General features: G+C 41.2%; 1 protein-coding gene across 4 annotated transcripts in view; it reads right to left on the bottom strand.

Annotated features, from left to right (window-relative positions):
* The window catches only part of STRN3 (striatin 3), a 349,837-nt gene that overhangs the window by 55,333 nt on the left and 274,078 nt on the right, over window positions 1–20,426 (bottom strand). For all 4 annotated transcript variants that reach the window (XM_029598990.1, XM_029598988.1, XM_029598991.1 and 1 more), the window contains one exon: window positions 16,507–16,647. In XM_029598990.1, coding sequence (XP_029454850.1) covers window positions 16,507–16,647 — 141 coding nt within the window. The remainder of the gene's footprint in view (window positions 1–16,506; window positions 16,648–20,426) is intronic.

The following is a 20,426-nucleotide window of genomic DNA, read 5'->3' as shown; positions in this document are numbered from 1 at the left end:
CCATTAGCAATGGTAACATGGAATAGACTTAGTTTTTGGGTACTTGCCAGGTTCTTGTGGCCTGGTTTGGCCACTGTTGGAAACAGGATGCTGGGCTTGATGGACCCTTGGTCTGACCCAGTATGGCATTTTCTTATGTTCTTAAATTAATTAAATAAGTTTATAAGTACTGCTCATCTAATACTTCAGGAAACACAGAAACATGACAGCAAAAAAAAAAGACTGTTTGGCCCATCCAGGCTGCCCATCTATCCAATTAATGTAGCATTATAATTCTTTAAGGCAGTAATGAGTTTAAAAGTATGTATGGATGAACAGGAAGTAATCTTTCAGATATCTTCAATAGAAGCAGAACAATGATGCACAAAAGAAGCTGTGTAGCCCCAGCCTGAAGGGCTTTCACTTTACTTTGAAGATATAGTCTTGTTTGCATCACTTATTGCTATAATCAAATATCCAAGTCAATAAATTCTCTTTGTAGCTGATACCCCCTTGATCACCTATGTAGAAAGAAATGAAGACTTTCTGTATGATTTTGCTCTGTCAAAATAGACTAATAAAGCTTTTCTGCAGTCCAGCATATGAAGAGTTTGCTTGCCCTTATGTTCATGTGGTCTGGGAAAACACACTGGCGACAACAGATTGATTGAAATGAAACTGCAATAGCACAACTTTCAAAAGGGAGTCTATGATAAAATGAGGAAAATAGAAAAAAAAGCTGAAAGGAGTAGCTGCCAAGGTTAAGAGTTTACAGCAAGCATTACAAAAGCTAAACAACTACTGGCATGGTTAAAAGGAGAGGTGAGAGAGGATATTATAGCAAAAAGAACATCTTTCAAACAATGGAAAAGGGATCCAAATGAAGAAAACAGGAAACAGCATAGGCACTGGCAAGTTAGATGCAAAACACTGATAAGAAAGGCAAAGAGAGAATTTGAAAAAATGCTTGCCATGGAAGCAAAAAGTAAACATTAAAAACTTTTGAATACATACAAAGCAAAAAGCCTGTGAAATAGTCAGTTGGACCATTAGATGATCAAGGGTAAAAAGGGCATTTAGGGAAGACAAGGCCACAGTGGAGAAACTAAATGCTTTGCTTCAGTCTTTACTGAGGAAGATATAAGAGGGATACCCATGACAGAAATGATATTTAAAGGTGATGATTCAGAGGAGCTGAAACAAATCTCAATGAACCTAGGAGTGATAAAAATGATTCAAAGTTGTTAAGTCACAATAGGATTGTGAGACATTGTAAGAGGACCTTACAAAACTGAGAGCCTGGGCATGCAAATGGAAAATAAAATTTAATGTGGATGAGTACCAAGTGATGCACTTAGGGAAGAGCAATCTAAATTATAGCTACATAATGCAAGGTTCCACATTAGGCATCACCACTCAGGAAAAGGATCTAGGTTATGTTGAGATCTTCTGTTCAGTGTAAGCAGTAGCAGCCAAGAAAGCAAACAAAATGCTAGGAATTATTAGGAAATAAACAGAATAAAAAGAGAATATCATAATGCCTCTTTATCGCTCCATGGTGCGATCACATCTTGAGTACTGTGTGTAGTTCTGGTCACTGCATCTCAAAAGAGATAGAGCAGTATTAGAAAAGGTACAGTGAAGGATGACCAAAATGATAAAAGGGATAGAACAATTCTCTATGAGGAAAGGCTAAAGAAGTTAGGGCTTTTCAGCCTGGAGAAGAGAAGGCAGAGGGAAGACATGATAGAGGTCTATAAAATGATGAGCAGACTGGAATGGGTAAACGCAAATCAGTTGTTTACTCTTTCAAAAAGTATAAAGAATAGGAAACATGCAATAAAGTTACTAAGTAGTACATTTAAAACAAACAGGAGAAAATATTTTTTGCCCAACACATAATAAAGCTTTGGAATTCGTTGCCAGAGGATGTGGTGAAAACTGTTACTGTAGCTGGGTTTAAAAAAGGTTTGGATAAGTTCCTTTATTTATTTATTTATTTATTTATTTAGCATTTTTATATACCGACGTTCTCGATACAAATATCAAATCAGGTCGGTTTACATAAAACAAAACAATCGCGGTGAGGCGTTACAATAAACGGAGTTTCAGAACATGAGAATAAATATTAAATAAACAACAGTGACTCATCAAATGACGAGAATCTATATAGTAAATAACATGTAATAAAATAGATAATGGTGTAAATAACTAACTTGAAATAAAATAAATAATAAATAGAATAGTATAAAATATATATGTAAAGACAACAGTAACTCGTTATGATACGTGAAACATGTAGAGAATAACTAAGAATAAATGATGTGTTAATTTAGGATATACAGGTATCAGGGACCAATGTTTATGTGCCTGGTTATGAGTAATGCATGGGCTAAAGAATTAATGCATCCACAAGTGGAACAATCAAACAGGTGGGCTGTCAAATAACGTGGATTCATGTGGAGATAACTAAAAATAAATGATGAGCTGAACAGTGACCAATGTTTATGAGTTTAGATATCAGTAATGCATGAGCTAAAGAATTAGTGCATCCACGCGGGAGGCTTTCCCTACAGGTGTGTTGTAAGTGGGTTGTCCAGATGAGGTGGCTTTCACTACAAGTGGGTTGTAAGTGGGTTGTCCAGATGAGGAAAGGATGTCCAGATGTCCAGATGAGGAAAGGTTGTCCAGATGAGGAAAGGTCCGTAATCCATTAAGGTGGACGTGTTGAAATCCACTGCTTATCCCTGGGATAAGCAGCATGGAATCTATTTACCTTTTCGGTATATGATAAAAGGGATGGAATGATTCCCCTATGAAGAAAGGCTAGAAAGGTGAAGGCTCTTCAGCTTGAAGAAGAGATGGCTGAGGAGAGATATGATAGAGGTCTATATACTCATGAGTGGATTATAACAGGTAAATGAGAACCAGTTGTTTATTCTTTCAAAAAATAAAAAGACTAGGGAATACGCCATGAAACTACTAAGTAGCACATTTTTTTTAAGCAAATAAAAATAATGTATACAGAACTTCACTGTTAGACAAAAAAGTTTTTTGTGAATGTACAACAGAATATGGAGACATCCACAAACTCTAATTTGTTCGCTGTGTAGTTGACAATAGAAAGTTCACAGCATAAACCTTCCTTCCCCCTCCCCCCCCCCATTAGCAAACCTCCCTCCCCATGCGCTAGTCTCGCTCTAATAGTGCATACTGCTACTGTTCCTAGTTATGTTATGTTATATTATCCAAGTTGTTCACTCCCTTGTTCATTGTAAGACATATGTTGTCATTGTTTTCTACTTGTTATAATGTAAACCGGAGTGATAAGTAATTCTGTTACCTGAACTTCGGTATAAAAAAAGTTATAAATAAATAAATAAATAAACAGTTATTTTATTGCCTTCCAAACTTGGCTGCATTTCAAACAAAAGTTCTTCCTCAGGGGATGTCACTCCAAATCTGAAATGCCAGAACACCAGGATCTTCCAATTCCTTTCAGTTTATTTGTTTATTTGAAATGTTTATAGTTCGCTTATAACAATATGTGCTAAGCAGATTACATTACATAATTATACATTCATAAAAATATAAAACAATATAATCAATAATATAACAATATGTAAAAGCAAAACATATAATATATAAGACTGTTCAACGCCATAGCACTGAGGTCAATATTGATTATTCCAGTTCATAAGCTTGCCTAAATAATACTGACTTCAACTGTTTTCTGAACTAAGGTCATTTAGCATACGTAGAGCAGGTGGCCATGAGTTCCACGATATGGGTCCTGAAACAAAAAAATGATCTAGAGCATGTCTTGCTCAACTGCGCCATTTTAACTGTAGGGACTGAAAGGAGATTTCTTATTTGCGGACCTCAGTGACCTTAAAGGGACCTGAAAAGATGAGACTAGCTGACTTTCAACATCCACGAAGTAAGAGCCAAACATGTAAGGTTGAATGGAGAAGATTCCAATTGCATTGCGTGATCAGGGGTGGGAATACTTTCAACTTTATTGGCTGTTAAACAGATAGGTGTTGAAGCCATGAAAACCAGAATCTGATGTGGCCAAAAAGGGGCTATCAAAATTACTAGGCTCTTTTCTCTTCTTAATTATTGAATATCTTGGCTATTAGAGGAACTGGGATAAAAAATTCATAAAATTGTCCTTTATTTCCAAAGAAGCATCCATCACTAGACTGTTTCTAGCTGGTCTTTTGGAACAGTAAGTGGGAACTTTGTTGCTGATGGGACTGCAAAGAGATCTATTTGAGGAGCTCCCCAAATCTGAAACAGTTCTTTGGCTATACATTGGTCCAATGACAACTTATGCAGTTCTATTTAATGACTTGATATCAGGCCGATACAGTACAGTGTGCTCCGGCGGAGCACACTGTACTGTATCGGCCTGATAGGACGCGCGTTTTCGACGTGCTATTGCCCCCCCCCCCCGAACCTAATAGCGCCTGCAACATGCAACTGCATGTTGATGGCCCTATTAGGTATTCCCGCGTGATACAGTAAGTAAAATGTGCAGCCAAGTCGCACATTTTACTTTAAGAAATTAGCGCCTACCCAAAGGTAGGTGTTAATTTCTGCCAGTGCTGGGGAAGTGCACAGAAAAGCAGTAAAAACTGCTTTTCTGTGCACCCTCAGACTTAATACCATGGCGATATTAAGTCAGAGGCCCCAAAAGTAAAAAAAAAAAAAAAAAAAAATTTAAAATGGGCCCGCGGCTTGCAGGTTGAAAACCGGATGCTCAATTTTGCTGGCGTCCGGTTTCCAAACCCGTGGCTGTCAGCGGGTTTGAGAACCAATGCCGGCAAATTTGAGAGTTGGCTGTCAAACTCACTGACAGCTGCTGCGTGTCCCTAGTGCCTCTTTTTAATTAATTTACTGTATCGCACGCACAGGAGAGGGTTCTGTGCGCGCGCCGGGTAAGCTCGCCCGCTCTCCCGCGATTTTTACTGTATTGGCCCGTATGTTAGCTATTTGGTTTTGGCTTCCAGGAAAACAGATGGCTATCAGGTACATTTTTTGAGAAAGTGTCTATTTCCATATTTTGCAGATCTCTTGACAAAGGCTAAAATTGCCTGTTCTTCCTTGCAGTATCATCGCTACTTGGTTGTCTGAATTAACACTACTTTACCTTTTAACTGGCTATTGAAACTTTTAAAGCATTGAAGATTGTTCTCAACTCAAATCAGTTTATGTGGAATAATCTTTCTTGTGGATACCAAGTTCCTTCAGAACAAAGGTTGTTTAGATGGACTCCCCATTCTTAATTGGAGGCATTTCGAAGTTGAAATTGAGGTTGGTGAAAAACGTTTCTCTCAATGGATTTGTCAACCAGATTAGAAACTGGATGAGAATGTTGGCGATATGCACCTTGTGCGATAGCGGTTGTAAATGCGGATTTCATCGGAACTTTAAAGTGCCATTAAGTTTTTTTGATGTGGAAATGTGCAAATTGTGTAACATGAGCTGTTGCTGCCATATAGCCTAATGTTTTCATGAAGACATAGGCCGAATCATTCCCTTGTTTGTAAACAGGATTATTTTGGTTAGACTGTGTACTCTCTGTTTAGAGAGAACAGCCACTGCTTTTGCCTGTGAGGTATCTAGGAAATCTAGTATCTGTGTTGGTTGTACATTGGCTTTTGGGAAATTGATGATGAATTCTATGGATTAAAGGACATTCACTGTACAGAAGTGGAGGTATATGCCTGACTCTGGGAGCCGTGACACCTCTCCGGCCCTCTTGGTATCCTACCCTCTTTCCAAAACCCAAATAATAATAATAATACACTACACATTCTTTTTGGTGTAAATCGGCTGCAGCTTTTATTAACATACAGTTAATATGAATTCAAACATCATAACAATTCACCCCCCACCTGGGCTAATACTTTGGTCTTGCCGCTCAGGGACCACGCCCTCCTTTTGTCGCCCGCCACTATTTCTAGCAAGGTGACGTCATTCCGACCCCCAGCCACGTTTACAAGCAAGGGGGCCCTACATCCTGGCGTGGTCCCCACCCCTTTGACAAACAGCCTTTGCAAACCCCGCGGCTGACCTATGTCTAGTAATTCTCTATTGGTCCAGGTACCCGCCACCAGCGCCAGGTAGTGTTTACACTTGCCTGGTGCCCCCCCCAACCTGAAGTTATTTAGCTGCGGCCATTGCACACCCCTGGGTAGATTCTTTCGAGTGCCTCCTGTATTTCATTATTGAAGAGGTCATACCCGATATCAGACAGGTGCACCATATCCTGCCGAGAGAAACCCTCACACTGTTCCTCGGCCCATGCGTGGCTTATCTGCCATCCCCCCCTGTGCACCAGCCATCCTCCAACCTGTCTGTTTAATTTTTTCCGTGCTCTCCCCCATAATTTCTGTTTTAGAAATTTTTTGCACAGTATTGTGTCGGACCAGCAAATGATCACTCCCGGGAACTCTGCTTGCAATTCCCTTATATCCCTCTTTATCATTCGTAACAGCTGACGAGATGTCATTGCCCCTAAATCGTTCCCTCCCAGGTTTATTATTATAATGTCCGGCCTGGCCAGCGACTCCCTCTTGACCCGTAGTGTGGATAGTAGCTGCTCTCAATGCATTCCGCTCTTCCCCATCCAGGGGATCTGCACCCCCCGATGTGCCAGGCCCAGATGAGGGCCGTTTCTGCGCTGCTGTGCCCTCTGTGCTGCCCAGTGCACAAATGAGTGCCCTACGATCCACACCTGTGCCAACCTATGACACGATTCTGTAACACATAATCAAATTAATTTGTGTGTTGTAATGAGGTGGCTCGATTCAGTCTGACATATGAGTTTACTGCCACAGAGCGCCATCTCCCTATCTGTTTTATTGCCTCCGCCGTAAACCCCGCTTGCGCTGCACTGGTGGCTGCTCCTATTCTGAGCGAGTGCGTCCCAAAATTACTGGCATTCTCACCTAGCTCCGTCAGAGTCCGCTTGAGTATTGCTGAGAACTGGTATCGTGTTAATGGGGCCCCATCTTCGTGTACCAGTAGATCGTCCCCTTTTTTGGGTCGCCCGGCATAATATATTTCAAAATTGGCCAATGGGCAAGTCACCTGACTGTGGGATCTTCTTAATATCACCGTAGCTCCTCGCCCTGACTGATCTGTTTTTGATCTCGGTATATAAATCCTCATTGTGTCTCCCCGCTTTGTGATGTTCCGCATCAACATTCCTGTGTGACCGGCCTCCTTCTTGGCTGTAGCCACTAGCTCGCTAATGCGTAGAGTGTTGAAAAAGGCTAGTGTAAAAGCTAATCTAAATAATTGCATCTCGAATCTGAATGACATACGCTATTCAGCCTGTGCCATATAAACAATTCGTGGGTTATGGGATGCCTCCCATCCCTCTGTGGTCCTAACCTCCTTCCCCAACCCCTTAATATTTTACGTGTCAGAAATCCTTTTGTAGGGTCCCCCCAGCCTTGAGCACTTATAAAATATGCCAACCCAGCTAGCTGCTTCACTACCATGCCCCTGGATAGTCCTGCATCTTTGGCCCATGATATGTATGCCACGATGTGCTCCTCCACTACCGGTCCTTCTTTCCAACTATACTGTCTCAGGAAGGAGCATACTCTCCCGTAACCCCTGCAATATGCATCCCAAGTGGAGTGAGCCACAGATTGGCGCAACAGTTCTAACGTGGTTGGCGACCAATTGCCCATACATGTTCCGGTACTGGAGTTGCCAGTTCGTCCGCGCTGTGTACCTGTTTGCGGAACAAAGTCCATTTAGCACGAGATAATGAATCTGCTGCCCCATTATGCTTCCCCGGGACATGTCGCGCCTTTATAGTGGTGTTAATGCGCAAGCTGCTTAAAACTACCTGACGAAACAGGTTAGCCACCCTTGGACATTTGACTGACTGTCTGTTGATAACTGATACCACTGCTTGGTTGTCACACCAGAATACAATGTGTTTGTTCCACAAGCGCTCCCCCCAAATTATCAAAGACACCCATATAGGGAACAACTCCAGGAATGTTATATTAGTTGTTATTCCTTCGTCAACCCATGCTGCTGGCCATTGCGCGGCGGCCCACGCACCCTGACAGTACACACAAATCCCCATCTCCCCGATGCATCTGAATGAATGTCCAAGTCTCAGCTTGATATCGGGTGCTCCTGCCAAACCGATATTCCATTGTAGCTGCTCAGGAATGATGCCCATATCGTCAAATCCTCATGTATAGCTGTGATATCCTGATGAAATGATGTGGATACCTGATCCCCGCTGTTGCCGCTGCAAGTCTGCGCAGAAATGCTCTGCCCATGGGAATTACCCGGCATGCAAAGTTAAATACTCCCAACATTGTCTGCAATTCCCGTAGTGTCATCTTTGCTTTAGATGCCCTATCTATCAAAGCACGTAATTTTTGAATTTTGTCTATTGGGAGTCTGGATATCATCCTATTTGAATCCAACTCAATGCCCAGGAAACACATTGTGGTGGTTGGCCCTTAAGCCTTCTCTTGTGCCAGTGGAACTCCGAATTCCTGTGACACCTCCTGGAAAGTTTGCAACAGGCGAACCGCCGTCCCTGTTCCGGCTGGGCCAACGAACAGGAAGTCATCTAGGTAATGTATTTTATTGTCCGACTGTGCCCTTTTTTCCATTACCCAGTGCAGGAATGAACTGAAGACTTCAAAATAAGTGCAGGACACGGAGCATCCCATTGGCATGCATTTATCGAAGTAAAACATGCCCCGAAACTTGAATCCCAGCAATGGAAAACTAGATGGGTGTACTGGCAGCAGTCGAAATGCCGACTTTGCCATAACTGCCACTTCTCCATACCTTCTCAAAAGCGTGATGGAGTCAAATGAAGCGTACTGTACAGAACATTCTTCCTGTGGCAGGTGATCATTAACCGAGAGTTCCGGTGGGAACGATAGGTTTTGTATTAGTCTATATTTGCCTGCCTCCTTCTTTGGTATCACTGCCAGAGGAGATAATGCCATATTTTTAAATGGTGGTGTCACAAAAGGACCTGCCATTCGACCCAAGGACAATTCAATGTTTAATTTGGCTTGGACTATTTCCGAATGTCTTGTTGTAGAAGCTGCATTATTGGATGTAAATTCCTTGATCTTTCCTTGATAAGGAATTCGGAAACCCTCGCCAAAACCCCTGGTAATCTTCCCCACATCCTCCTTCCTTGGGTATTTGGCAAGCCATTCCAACATTCTGTCCAGTCGAATCGGCGAGGCTGCTTTTGCCATTGCCTCGTTTCATTTTCCTGGGGAAGAATTCCCAGTGGCGATCTTCTTTGTGCATTTGCTGGCTGGATGATGTGCTGAGCATAATCAGACATACGTGCTTAAACTTGCAGTCCTTGAAGGTGCACGACGTTTTGTTGAATCTACAGCAGATGTTATTAGAATTGTTTGTAGGCCCTCCATTGCATTGTGCTCTATTCGCGGTTTGTCCACGAATGCCCGCATCAGCAGCCCTGTTTGTCATTTGTTTCAGCCATAAGTCGATATCATGCATCGCCCATGACACTGTCCTGGTCTCCGCCATTCTTTCGCGGAAGAGTTCATTATAATTTAGCCATGCCCAGCCTTCATATGCTCTTTGTGCTTCCAAAATTGTATCTGCATATCCAAGCATCAGTCCACATTGGTATGGGTCATATTTGGTTACCACGCTCATCAGTCTGAGAAATGATCTGGTCCATGTCCATAGGTTGCATGGTATTGTCTTATTATCATCCGGTACTGAATCTCTGCCTTTTTTCTTTTTTCTGTCTCTGGAAGTTCTTCTTCCTTCCAACAGTCTGAATATGTTGATGTATTTCTTCCTCTTGATTCTTTGTCTTAGCCTCCTCGGTATGTTTACCCATAGAGGGGCCACGCTGTTCTGCAGCATCGAGGTTGTTGCCATCTCGCCCAGTGTCGACTGCCCTCGTGAGGGGTTCATTCTCGTCTGCGCTGTCAGAATCAGAAGATGAACTACTGTCGCTGGAAGTGGAACTATACTTTCTCTTCCGCTTCCCGCTTTTCTTTTTTGACGCGTGCGCTATTGCCGTTTCGGCCAGGGGCTGTGGAATAGAAACATTAGGGTCGGATAACTCACCCAAATGTTGCTGCTCCATTCCCGCTTCTGCTGTAGTTGCGTCACTTGCGCTGACGTCCGGTAATATTATAGCCTCGCCGTCAGTATCGGTCACTGCGCTGGACATCTCACTGCGTTGTCTCTCTCCTTCGGACTGAGTATTGACCGCAGTGCTCGAACTCCTTCTCCCCCTTGACGTGCGCAGATTTCTACCTCCACGTTCGACCACTGTTGAACTCCCTTCTTCTGTCCCTTTTGCCTCTTGGTTATCCGACATACCCTGTTGTCCAGGCCAATATCCCCATGGATATAGTGGGTATGGCATCCCTCCTGTGTAGGCCGACAGTGGGTATTGTGGGTATGCATTAGGTCCCGTGCTGCTGCTCCTGGATAAAGTAGCTATTATGACATCATCCAGGGGTACTGAATGGATTTGCTTCTCCAAGCTTGTAGAGCTTTGAACTCTACAGAGCATGTGCAGGAATTTATTTATAAACATTTTTTATAAAATCTTGTATTCCGCAACTTTCACAGGAAAATATCCACTATCCAGTCCAATGTTCCCACACAGGAGTTGCCTCTTGAGCCTCCTAGTATCAGAGCTGAATCTAGCTATGTAGTCAATTCTCCAGGGAGGTGGGCAAGTATTCTATAGCTAATTCATCCTGCTATCTACAGAAAACACCGTTTACAGTAAGCAAACTCCCTTTTTCTGTTGAAAACAGGCTGAATTAGCCATTACATATGGGGAGTCCCAAGCTAAGAGTTGCAGTGGAGCGATACTTAACAAGCAACCTGGACTCCACGAAGGAGAGTGAACTACAGCGAGAACAGATTGTGCAAAACTGCTTGTCCAAACTTGCTGTCTGTCTTGGAAAGGTATCAAGGCAATAATGGGACATGAGTGCATGGACTGAAAACCACAGCACAGCTTTGCATGTGTCTTCGATTTTCACTTCTCGCAGATAAGCAACAGAAGCAGCCATGGCCCATACCTGATGAGCTTTAAACGAGTTTGTAAGTTGCAATCCTGCTGAGTTGCAGTAGTGATGTATGCATCTAGCTAAACAGTTGGATTAAGTTTTCTTAGATACTGGTATCCCCAGATTGTTAGGATCATAGGAGACAAACTGCTGGTTGGTTTGATGATGAGTACTTCTCTTATAATATGTATGATCTGTTTGCAGTTCAGAGTATGGAGGGTTTTCTTGCCCTTGTGAGCATGGGGCCTTCAGAAGAAAGTATGTAGTACAATGGATTGATTGATAAGAAAAGCTGATACTACTTTTGGAGGAAATTTTGGGTGGGTAAAAAGAACCACTGTTATAAAACTGTAGATATAGAGAGTAATGGATAAAAGCTTGGAGTTCATTAACTCTTCTTGCTGAGGTGACCGCAACAAGGAAAATACCTTCCAAGTCAGAAACTTCAAGGAAGTGGATTCTAATGGTTCAAAGGGAGGTTTCGTCAGTTGAAAGGGGATCACATTCAGATCCTATGGAACAGGTTTCTGTATTAGAGATATCATGTGCAAGAGCCCTTTCATAAAATGAGATACGAGTGGGTGGAGATTGTTTTGCTGTCCAAGAAGGTATGTTATGCCGAGATGAACTCTCACTGAGGAAGTGGCAAGGCCTGAGTTATAGAGGTAAAATAAGTATTGCAAGAGTTGTGGAGGCTCGCCTGAAAAAGGGTTGGAATCAGGCTGTTGGCACTAGATAATGTTCTCTCCATTTGAAGGCATAGCTTTTTCTGGTTGAAGATTTCCTAAACAAAATACATCTTCAATTTCCGACAATAATTGTTGCTCTGCCATCACTGCATGCTCTTCATCCAAGCTGTGAGATGGAGGACTGAGAGATTGGGATGAAAGAGTGCCCTGTTGTCCTGAATTAGAACAGCAGGGTCTACTCCTAGAGATATGGGAGGACAGCTGGGAAACTTGAGATATGCATACCAAATCTGTCTGAGCCGCACTGGTGTAATGAGGATTAGATGGGCACATTCTTGAAGGACTTTCTGCACTGTTTTGGCAAAGAGGAGTATTGGTGGAAAAGCATATATGACGCTTTGGTCCCAATCGATTAGGAAAGTGTCCTGGGCTAGTTTATGACTTGGTAGAAATGAGCAGAATTGACTTAGTTTTGTGTTTTTGGCTGTGATGCATACAGGTCCACTGATGGTAAAGCCCAAGAGACGAACATTTTGTTTACTACCCATCCATGCTTTAGCTCGGACAAATATTGACTGAGGAGGCTCACGAGACAACGTCCATGCGGGAACTCCTGCAAAGCTCTACAAGCTTGGAGAGATGTCTGTTCAGTGCTGCCAGATAATGTCACCCCACATGTAATAGTTAATTCAGCCCTTATAGTCAGAAAAGGTCTTTATCTGCTATCATGAACAAAAGAACAAATTGTCATGCTAAGTCAGACCAAGGGTCCATCAAGCCCAGCATCCTGTTTCCAGAGGCCAAACCAGGCCACAAGAACCTGGCAATTACCCAAACACCAAGAAGATCCCATGCTATTGAAGTAATTAATAGCAGTGGCTATTCCCTAAGTAAACTTGATTAATAGCAGTTAATGGGCTACTTTTCCACAGGCTACCCTGAAGAAGCCCAAAAGGAGGGAGGATGGAAATAAAAGAAAGATGCAAACAGCCTTCCAATAAAGGTGATGGAAATAGGAACAGAATTCAAAAAAGCCTGAGATAAGCATAGAATTCCTAGAGGACAGATAAAGATCAACTGAGGTTTATGTCACTGTACCCAAAGATTGAGCATAAATAATTTTTAGAAAATTTTCTATTTCATAAAATTCATGAGTATTTCATGTTTTATGTTTCTATGTTAAAACTTTAAAAGTGCTAAAGAAAACCTAAGATCTAATAAGAAATGAAATAGGCCTACATTGACTTCAAAAATAAGTTGGAAACCCCCCCCTCCCCCAGCCTTTAGCATAGGGGTAGCCAACCTTTCACACATTGGGGTCAGAAAACCAAAATTCACAGAAGCAGAGAACTATCATGCATTTCATGAGCTGGGGGACTCCCCCATTCTGCCTGAAAGAAAACACCAACTCTCTCACAGACACACACAAGGCCACTCTCTCTAAGATAAAAAGAGAAACACACACAAAGTCACTCTCTCACAGAATCACACACACACACTCACAAACTCTGGCACAAACAGACACACACCCAGTCTCTCAGACACAGACACAAATATTCTGCTTTTGTACTGCTGCTCATGTGCTCAGTCACCAAATGCCTCCTGCCCCAGTACTGTTGCATTATGTAAAGTTCTTGCTTGCTGCCAGCCCTTCCACAGCCTGCAGCAGCCTCCTCCCTTTCCCATTCCACCTCTTCTCAGCACCCATACTCACCGATGCCACAGTCAATGCATGCAGCTCAAGAGACGCAAATTGGCCACCCCTGCGATAGCAGAATATCTCATACATGCAGAACACAGACAGACCCTCACCAAATAAGGAACAGGGGGACCATAAAATATAAATAGAAATGTGCTGACAGAAACTGAACTGGAAAATACAAGCCTAACTGTATTATGAAATTCAACAATGGAAAAACAGAATCATCATTCTTCACAAATCATTAAGCAATAAAATTAAGAGATATAAATCATTCATAATATTAAAACCAAAGTAATAAAAAGAATAAATGTCAAAACAGCCAATGAATAGAACATCCAATAACTAAAAACTCACAAATTTGTTCTAATAGTCCTTAAACACCAATAAAATATTTCAAAACAGCAGACACATGAAATAACACCAAAAAATTAAAATGAATAAGGATTTAAAAATCTCCTGCTCTCTGTATCTGGGATCTTTTGATTTCCAATCACCCTGAGATTGTTGTGGATTGAGGGGAGGGGAGCTATACAAGCATTATCTTCTCACACACTCTTACACATATCTCAAACACCCCCTCACATGCTCACACACTTTCCCTCTCTCTCCCCTCTCACACACCCTCTCTTGCCCATTTGCTCTCTCTCCTGCTCATTATCGCACATGCTTACATACACAGGTGCTCTTTCATACACAGGCTCTCTCTAGTATACATACGCAGGTTCACATACACACAGATAGTCTCTCAAACCCCTAAACAAAGGTTTTCTCTCTCTCTCACACATGCAGGATCACACATATGTATAGGCTCCTTCTCATACATATGCAGGCTCTCACACATGTGCAGACTTGTTCTCATATACATACAGAGGCTCACTCTCTCAAACACACAAGCAGGCTTGCTCTCTCATACAAACACACATGAATAGGCTCTTTCTTTCTCATACACACTTGCAGGCTGTCTCTCATACATATGCAAACATACACACATGCAGGTTCTCTCTCTCACACACACACGCACGAAGATTTTCTCTCCTTTATACACACGCATGCTCACACACAAACAGGCACATTCTCTCTCTCATACACATGCAGGCATACACACAGCTCTCTCTCTCATATACATGCAGGCTCATACACACACACAAAGGCTCACTCTCTCTCTTTCATACATATGCAGGCTCTCAAACACATGCTCAGGCTTCACTCTCTCATATTCACAAGCTCTCACACACACATACAGACACACACAAACAGGATCACACTCACTCATACACATGCACAGGCTCTCTCTCAAATACATGTGCAGGCATTCTCATACATGTGCAGGCTTGCACTCTCTCATATACACACATATAGATTCTCTCTCACACATATGCAGGTTCTCTCTTTTTCACATACACATGCAAGCTCTCACACTTGCAGGATCTCTCTCATACATATATGTGAAGCTTCTCACATACACCTAAAGGCTCTCACATATATAACAGGCAGAACCCCCCCCATACTCTTGCAGGCTCTCTCATACACAGATACACACTAACAGGCTCTCTCTCTCACACACACGCTCTCTCTTGCATATGCATGCAGGTTCTCCCTCTCTCATAACACACTCACTCCCCCTCTCTTTTGGGCCTCTTCTTCAGGTGCTGTGGGATGGGCTCCATGGCAGCCTATCACTCCTGCCTTCGGCCACCATAGCATAGGCTCCATAGAGGTCTATCACTCCTGACTTTGGCTGTCATGGGGTGGGCTCCATAGCAGCTTATTGCACTTGTCTTTGAGGGCCTTTCCAGTCTGGCTCAGTCTCTGGAGACTGCTTGGGGAGTGGAGGTAAAGGGAGGTGGACGTGAAGGCAGCTGCATGCTGTGATCCAATTCATGGGAAGAATTTGTAAACTTACAGTTTCCATTTAAACTGGCTGCTGAGGAGGTGAACAATCACAGACAACAGTCTGCTGTAGATGGAAGGATTTCACTCATGAGCTAAAGTTTGTGCTCCAAAGATCAGCATGCGGCTCATGAGACACCAGTTGGTCCCCTTGCTTTAGTGCATGGAAACACATTCATTTTCTACAGATAAAAAAAGAAAATGAGGCGGCCTGCGCAGCTGTAGTTGTGCAGGAAGTCTCATGTATCTCCAGAAAAGCCTCCTAGGGCTAGGGTTTTCCAGTCAGCTGTGGAAACACTCTACATTGGCAGCATTAGATGACATCATCCCATTGTGTGGCTAATTAGTCTGTTTGAACCTCAGAGAACAGTATCTAATCCAATATTACAGTTCACCAATGGGGTAATTTTCAATACCCTATGTTGCTGGAAAGTACTTGATTAATTTTATATCCATAGATCTAGTAGCTAATTTTCAAAGGCAAACAATGTGGGTAGTTTTCTTTGAAAAACTGTGTACAAAGTTACGTGTACAACGTGTCTATATACTTTGCATCTGCTTTATCTGCAGGTAGAATGGATGCACATATGAAAATCCAAACGTATGTGTGCCGTTTACTCCTCTAAACTAATACACACCTTTAGGAACTCCTCTTTTTAATTCATATAAAGTATGCATGTTGTGAAAATATGCATATACTTTTAGCCATTGTGAGCAGGAAATTTTCAACAAGGGCAACCTAGTTGGGTAAGTAGGTCACCCAGTTAGATCCCTATGAAAAATATTCTTCAAAGGGACAGCAAAAATACAGCAGGGTGGTCAGTCACTCAGATCCCTAAACTGGTACATCCCTACCTCTCACTTCCCTTCAATGTTGCCATGCACAGGAGAACAGCAGAATGTCCAGTGTGTGGAAGGATAGATAGATTTCACAATTAAAACCTCCCCTTCAATGCATGAAACACCTTTGAATGTGAAATGTGTATGTATTTTATAATAAGTAATGTGTTTCACACAACATACCTTCTATAGTACAAAGGTGTTACTTTTACACATGTTTTGGAAGAACTGTGCTCATGCCATAAATGTTACCTTGTGTATGTCTACAAGTTGCATCATGCAAGATACAAATGTCTAACTACTTCTTATGTTCACTTACTAGAGTCCATGGAGGATGACAGCGCCGTCAACAGCTGTGATGTTTCCAAATCATAAAGAACTGCACTACCTGTGCTGAAGGATGCTACAACATGGGCAGGATCACATCCTATGAAGTCGACAGATGTGGGTATCCCATTTTCTAAACATTTGCCAGGGAGAGAAGAGAAGAAAAGCGGTCAGTTCTGTGACATCTTTATCGCTAGAATTAGCATATTCCATAAAGTTTATGTTTAACTTTCAAAAGAGTAACACTCTACACTGATCGGCAATTACTGGACAATCAAATCATGTGACCAAAAATATTTATCATAGATTTCTGCAATCTATGTTAAATGATCAAAGTGACTTCTGCCATGACAAGCTCTTCCACCAACTATATGCTTCTGTACCTAAATTATTAGAAGTATCATAGTTAAAAACTTAAGAAAAAAGTGAACCTTTGCTTTCTTTTCTTACATTAGCAAACAGAAATATATATATAAATCTTCTGCAAAAGTAAACCCCATGGATTGTACACAGTGAAACCTTGAGAGAGAGGGAATACAGCATGCTCATTTGGATGCTGTTGCATTAAGGTTAATACACATGCTCAGAAGTTTGAGAAACTGCATGTGGAATAAATGAATATAGCCAGTAGGAGGAAGGGGTTTTCTCAGTTCTGCATAGATCTCCAGGAGGAGGCACCTGTGGTACCAAAAGGATAACTATAGGCCAGAGGCCAGTGGAAATCTGAGTGGTTGCAGAACTCAAGTTGCGGAAGCTTTCCTTTCAGGTCAGTGCTAAATAATTTTATTAAGAAGCACAACTGACGGTATCTGTTTCTCTACCAGATAATATTATAATTCTAGATATGTAAACCTGTGTAAAATATGTGAGGTGAATCAGACTGTAATACTTTGGCAATGAAAGCTCATAGAAATATAAACACTATAAAGGTTTTTGTCAATCTGGAGAAGGATGTAAACCTGTGCTACCAACAAGATAGCTGTAGGCCAGAGGAAATCAAGGTGGGTTACAGGACTCGAGTTGTGGAAACTTTCCTTTCAGATGGAGTAATGGACTCCTAAAGGCAGCAGAACCAGAAGAATTCTCCTAAAGAAGAAGGTTACCTTCAGGAACTGAACCCCTAACAAGGAAGTTACAAGTAACAAAAAAGTCTGAACTCTAAGGAAAGGAACTGTGCAATTAGGAAATTGGGTTTTTCTTATAAAAAAACAAATCAAGAAGATAATTGTAGGAAAAAAACATCATATGCATTCTTTTAATGAATACTTGATTTTATATTATTTGTATAGCTGATAAAGAATTTTTTTCAAGTACAAGTTACAGAAAGTTTATATCTTTCGTTAAAGCAAATAACTGTTTCTCCTTCCCTCTGGTTTTTCTGGAGAAAATGGTAAGTGGTTACCAAAGGGAAAATGAAAACAATATAGATACTGAATTGAACTCTGAGTACTTGTTGCACTAACACACACAAAAATTTAATTTAGGAGAATAAGTGACCAGAAGCTTACACAGGAGGTGAAAATAACCAGGAAAAAACACAAGGCAAAATCCAGCTGTGTGAGTGTCCCGGTATGTGTCATTTTCCCTCAGTACCATTGTGCATGCCTAGAAACCTTTAGAAGGATCCTCTACATTCCTATTAGAGGCACGACTCTCGTGTGTGACTCCTTTGTACTGTCTGTCATCCGAGAATACTATATTTTGTGGTTAATAAATGTTTTTAATAAATAAATTCCTCAGTAACCCATCTCAATTTGAGATTGACTGGAAGGATTACTCACAATCCTAATGTAGAAACAAACAAGGCAGGTATTAAACATTGCTCCTATCTCCAGCACTAGGTTAATCTCAACATCCTAAACATCCCAAACTGAAAAGCTAGAATATAACATCCCAAAGCTCTCTCTCAAACATGGATTTGTTTTATCATTTTAATTTCCAAAGCATGAGAATTTGGGCAGGTGGAATTTTTCTGATTTTCCTGATATTGTCAATGTACTAAGGAGTAGAAAATAGCATGTGTTATTTTTCCACTGAGACTTATATATGCAAATAAACCTGGTAGAAAAATAGCATGGATAGTTTTGCTACAGAAAATTTAGCAAAGCATGTTTCATGGGTAATTTAGCTATGTATTAATAGTTCATGAGTTGCTTTACATAATTTTACATTGCAATCACTATTAATTTAAATAAAATTTAGCACAAAATGTTACTAATTTCAAAGGCACTCTATGCACCCGATTCACTATGGATTTTTCCCAAAGACACAAAATAAGAGAAAAGCCTTAATGAATCCAGCCCTTTGCTAAAATGGCAAATAGCATTTGTGATGTTTGTGCATGATGCAGATTTTGAGAAATGTTTCACAATTTAGTACACTTGGCCTCATGGTTACCAAATCACTTCATGGATCAAAAAAGATTGAATAATTTATATTTTCTCCTGGGTGTAATGGGGGGAGTTATTGTCACTTGACTAGGAATAAACTGGAAATCCAGGACTCTTGAGTTCTAACTCCATATTCTTTAGTGTTGAAAATGACAACAAATATATCATTTTCCTGAGCCCCAGTTTATCCAACACTGATAGCAAATTACTAATATTGTTCTTTCTAACCACTTCAGGTGTTCTTATATATATATGTCAACAGCTGAATCCTAATTACCAATCGTTGGCTGCAAGTATATTTCTGAAGGGCTATAATAAAAACAGCAAAATTATTGTAAAATCAATACATTAATTAGAATAAATTTCCTTTTTTATATTTTTTGGAACTATCTGTGTTCAAAAGGAACTTTAGTCAATTCTATTATTAAAATGGGATCTGCTTTGGCGAGTCTTACTGGAACCTCACAAGGGCAAAAAAATGAATTCATTATTCAGCTGTTATCACTATATTCAAGTGATACCATACTGGCAGGTTTCACCCAAGTATTCTGCAGCTCACAATACTAGTTTTTAAAAAGTTTTATTTTAGCTCAGCACACTTGGAAAATGTGAGTGTGGAAAAGCAGCAGAACATAGGAGGCTGAGAGGAATTTGACAAAGTTCAAGTCTCCCAGTTCTTCTAGGAAACTTCCAGGCTGTCTGCTACCTTTCCTGCCTCCTATTTAAATCACTTGGTATCCCAGTCTACAAGCTTCAGAGTATTGGTAATAGGGCAACATAACAAACCTGAGTGAGGCAGCAAGAATAAGCAAAGGGAGATGTGGTCACTGTCCCTGCAGTCATCCCTCCTTCTCTCCCTATGTATGCTTTCTATTTAAAAAAGGAAGTGCACTGTGGAGGAGGAAACACAGCTACATAGAAAGCAAATAGTTTTCTATTACTGTCCCCATAACAGTACTAGCATGTCTGCTAGAGCCAGGCCCAGGTGGGAAAGGGGGATGAGAGGAGAAAATATAAGGTGAAAGGGAGTAGAAGATATAGGGAAATATTGGGAGTGAAAAAAGAGGGGAATATAATGAAAATAGGGAAAGACAACAAGGGGTCGGGGGAGTGTGAGGGAAATGAAACAAAGAGACAGAGGTGCAAGGAACAATAAGATAAGGGATAGAGAGTATGAGGGTGAGATCTGAAGGCGTAAAATGCTATACACACACAGATACAAGCCTGGAGCTACATGAGTGAGAGTAGAGAAAACAAAGAGAAGAGGACAGAGATTACAGTAAACAACTAATAAATGACATACAACTAAGGTTTGAAAACTATATTTTATTATGATGATCAGTTAGAGTATAGTATGAGGTTTAGACTACTCATAACAATAGCTGTTCTATGTACAATTTAATTAAAAAATACTTGTCTGGACCAACCTGGTGGCTCAGTGGTAGGGCTATGCACTATGTTTGATTAACAGCTAAGGTTTTCTGCTCTCCGGGTTAGCTTGGACTGGGAATGTTGCAGAGGA

The sequence above is a fragment of the Rhinatrema bivittatum genome, chromosome 4, assembly GCF_901001135.1.
Source record: "Rhinatrema bivittatum chromosome 4, aRhiBiv1.1, whole genome shotgun sequence".
NCBI lineage: Eukaryota > Metazoa > Chordata > Amphibia > Gymnophiona > Rhinatrematidae > Rhinatrema > Rhinatrema bivittatum.
This window is presented reverse-complemented; position numbering and strand designations above follow the sequence as displayed.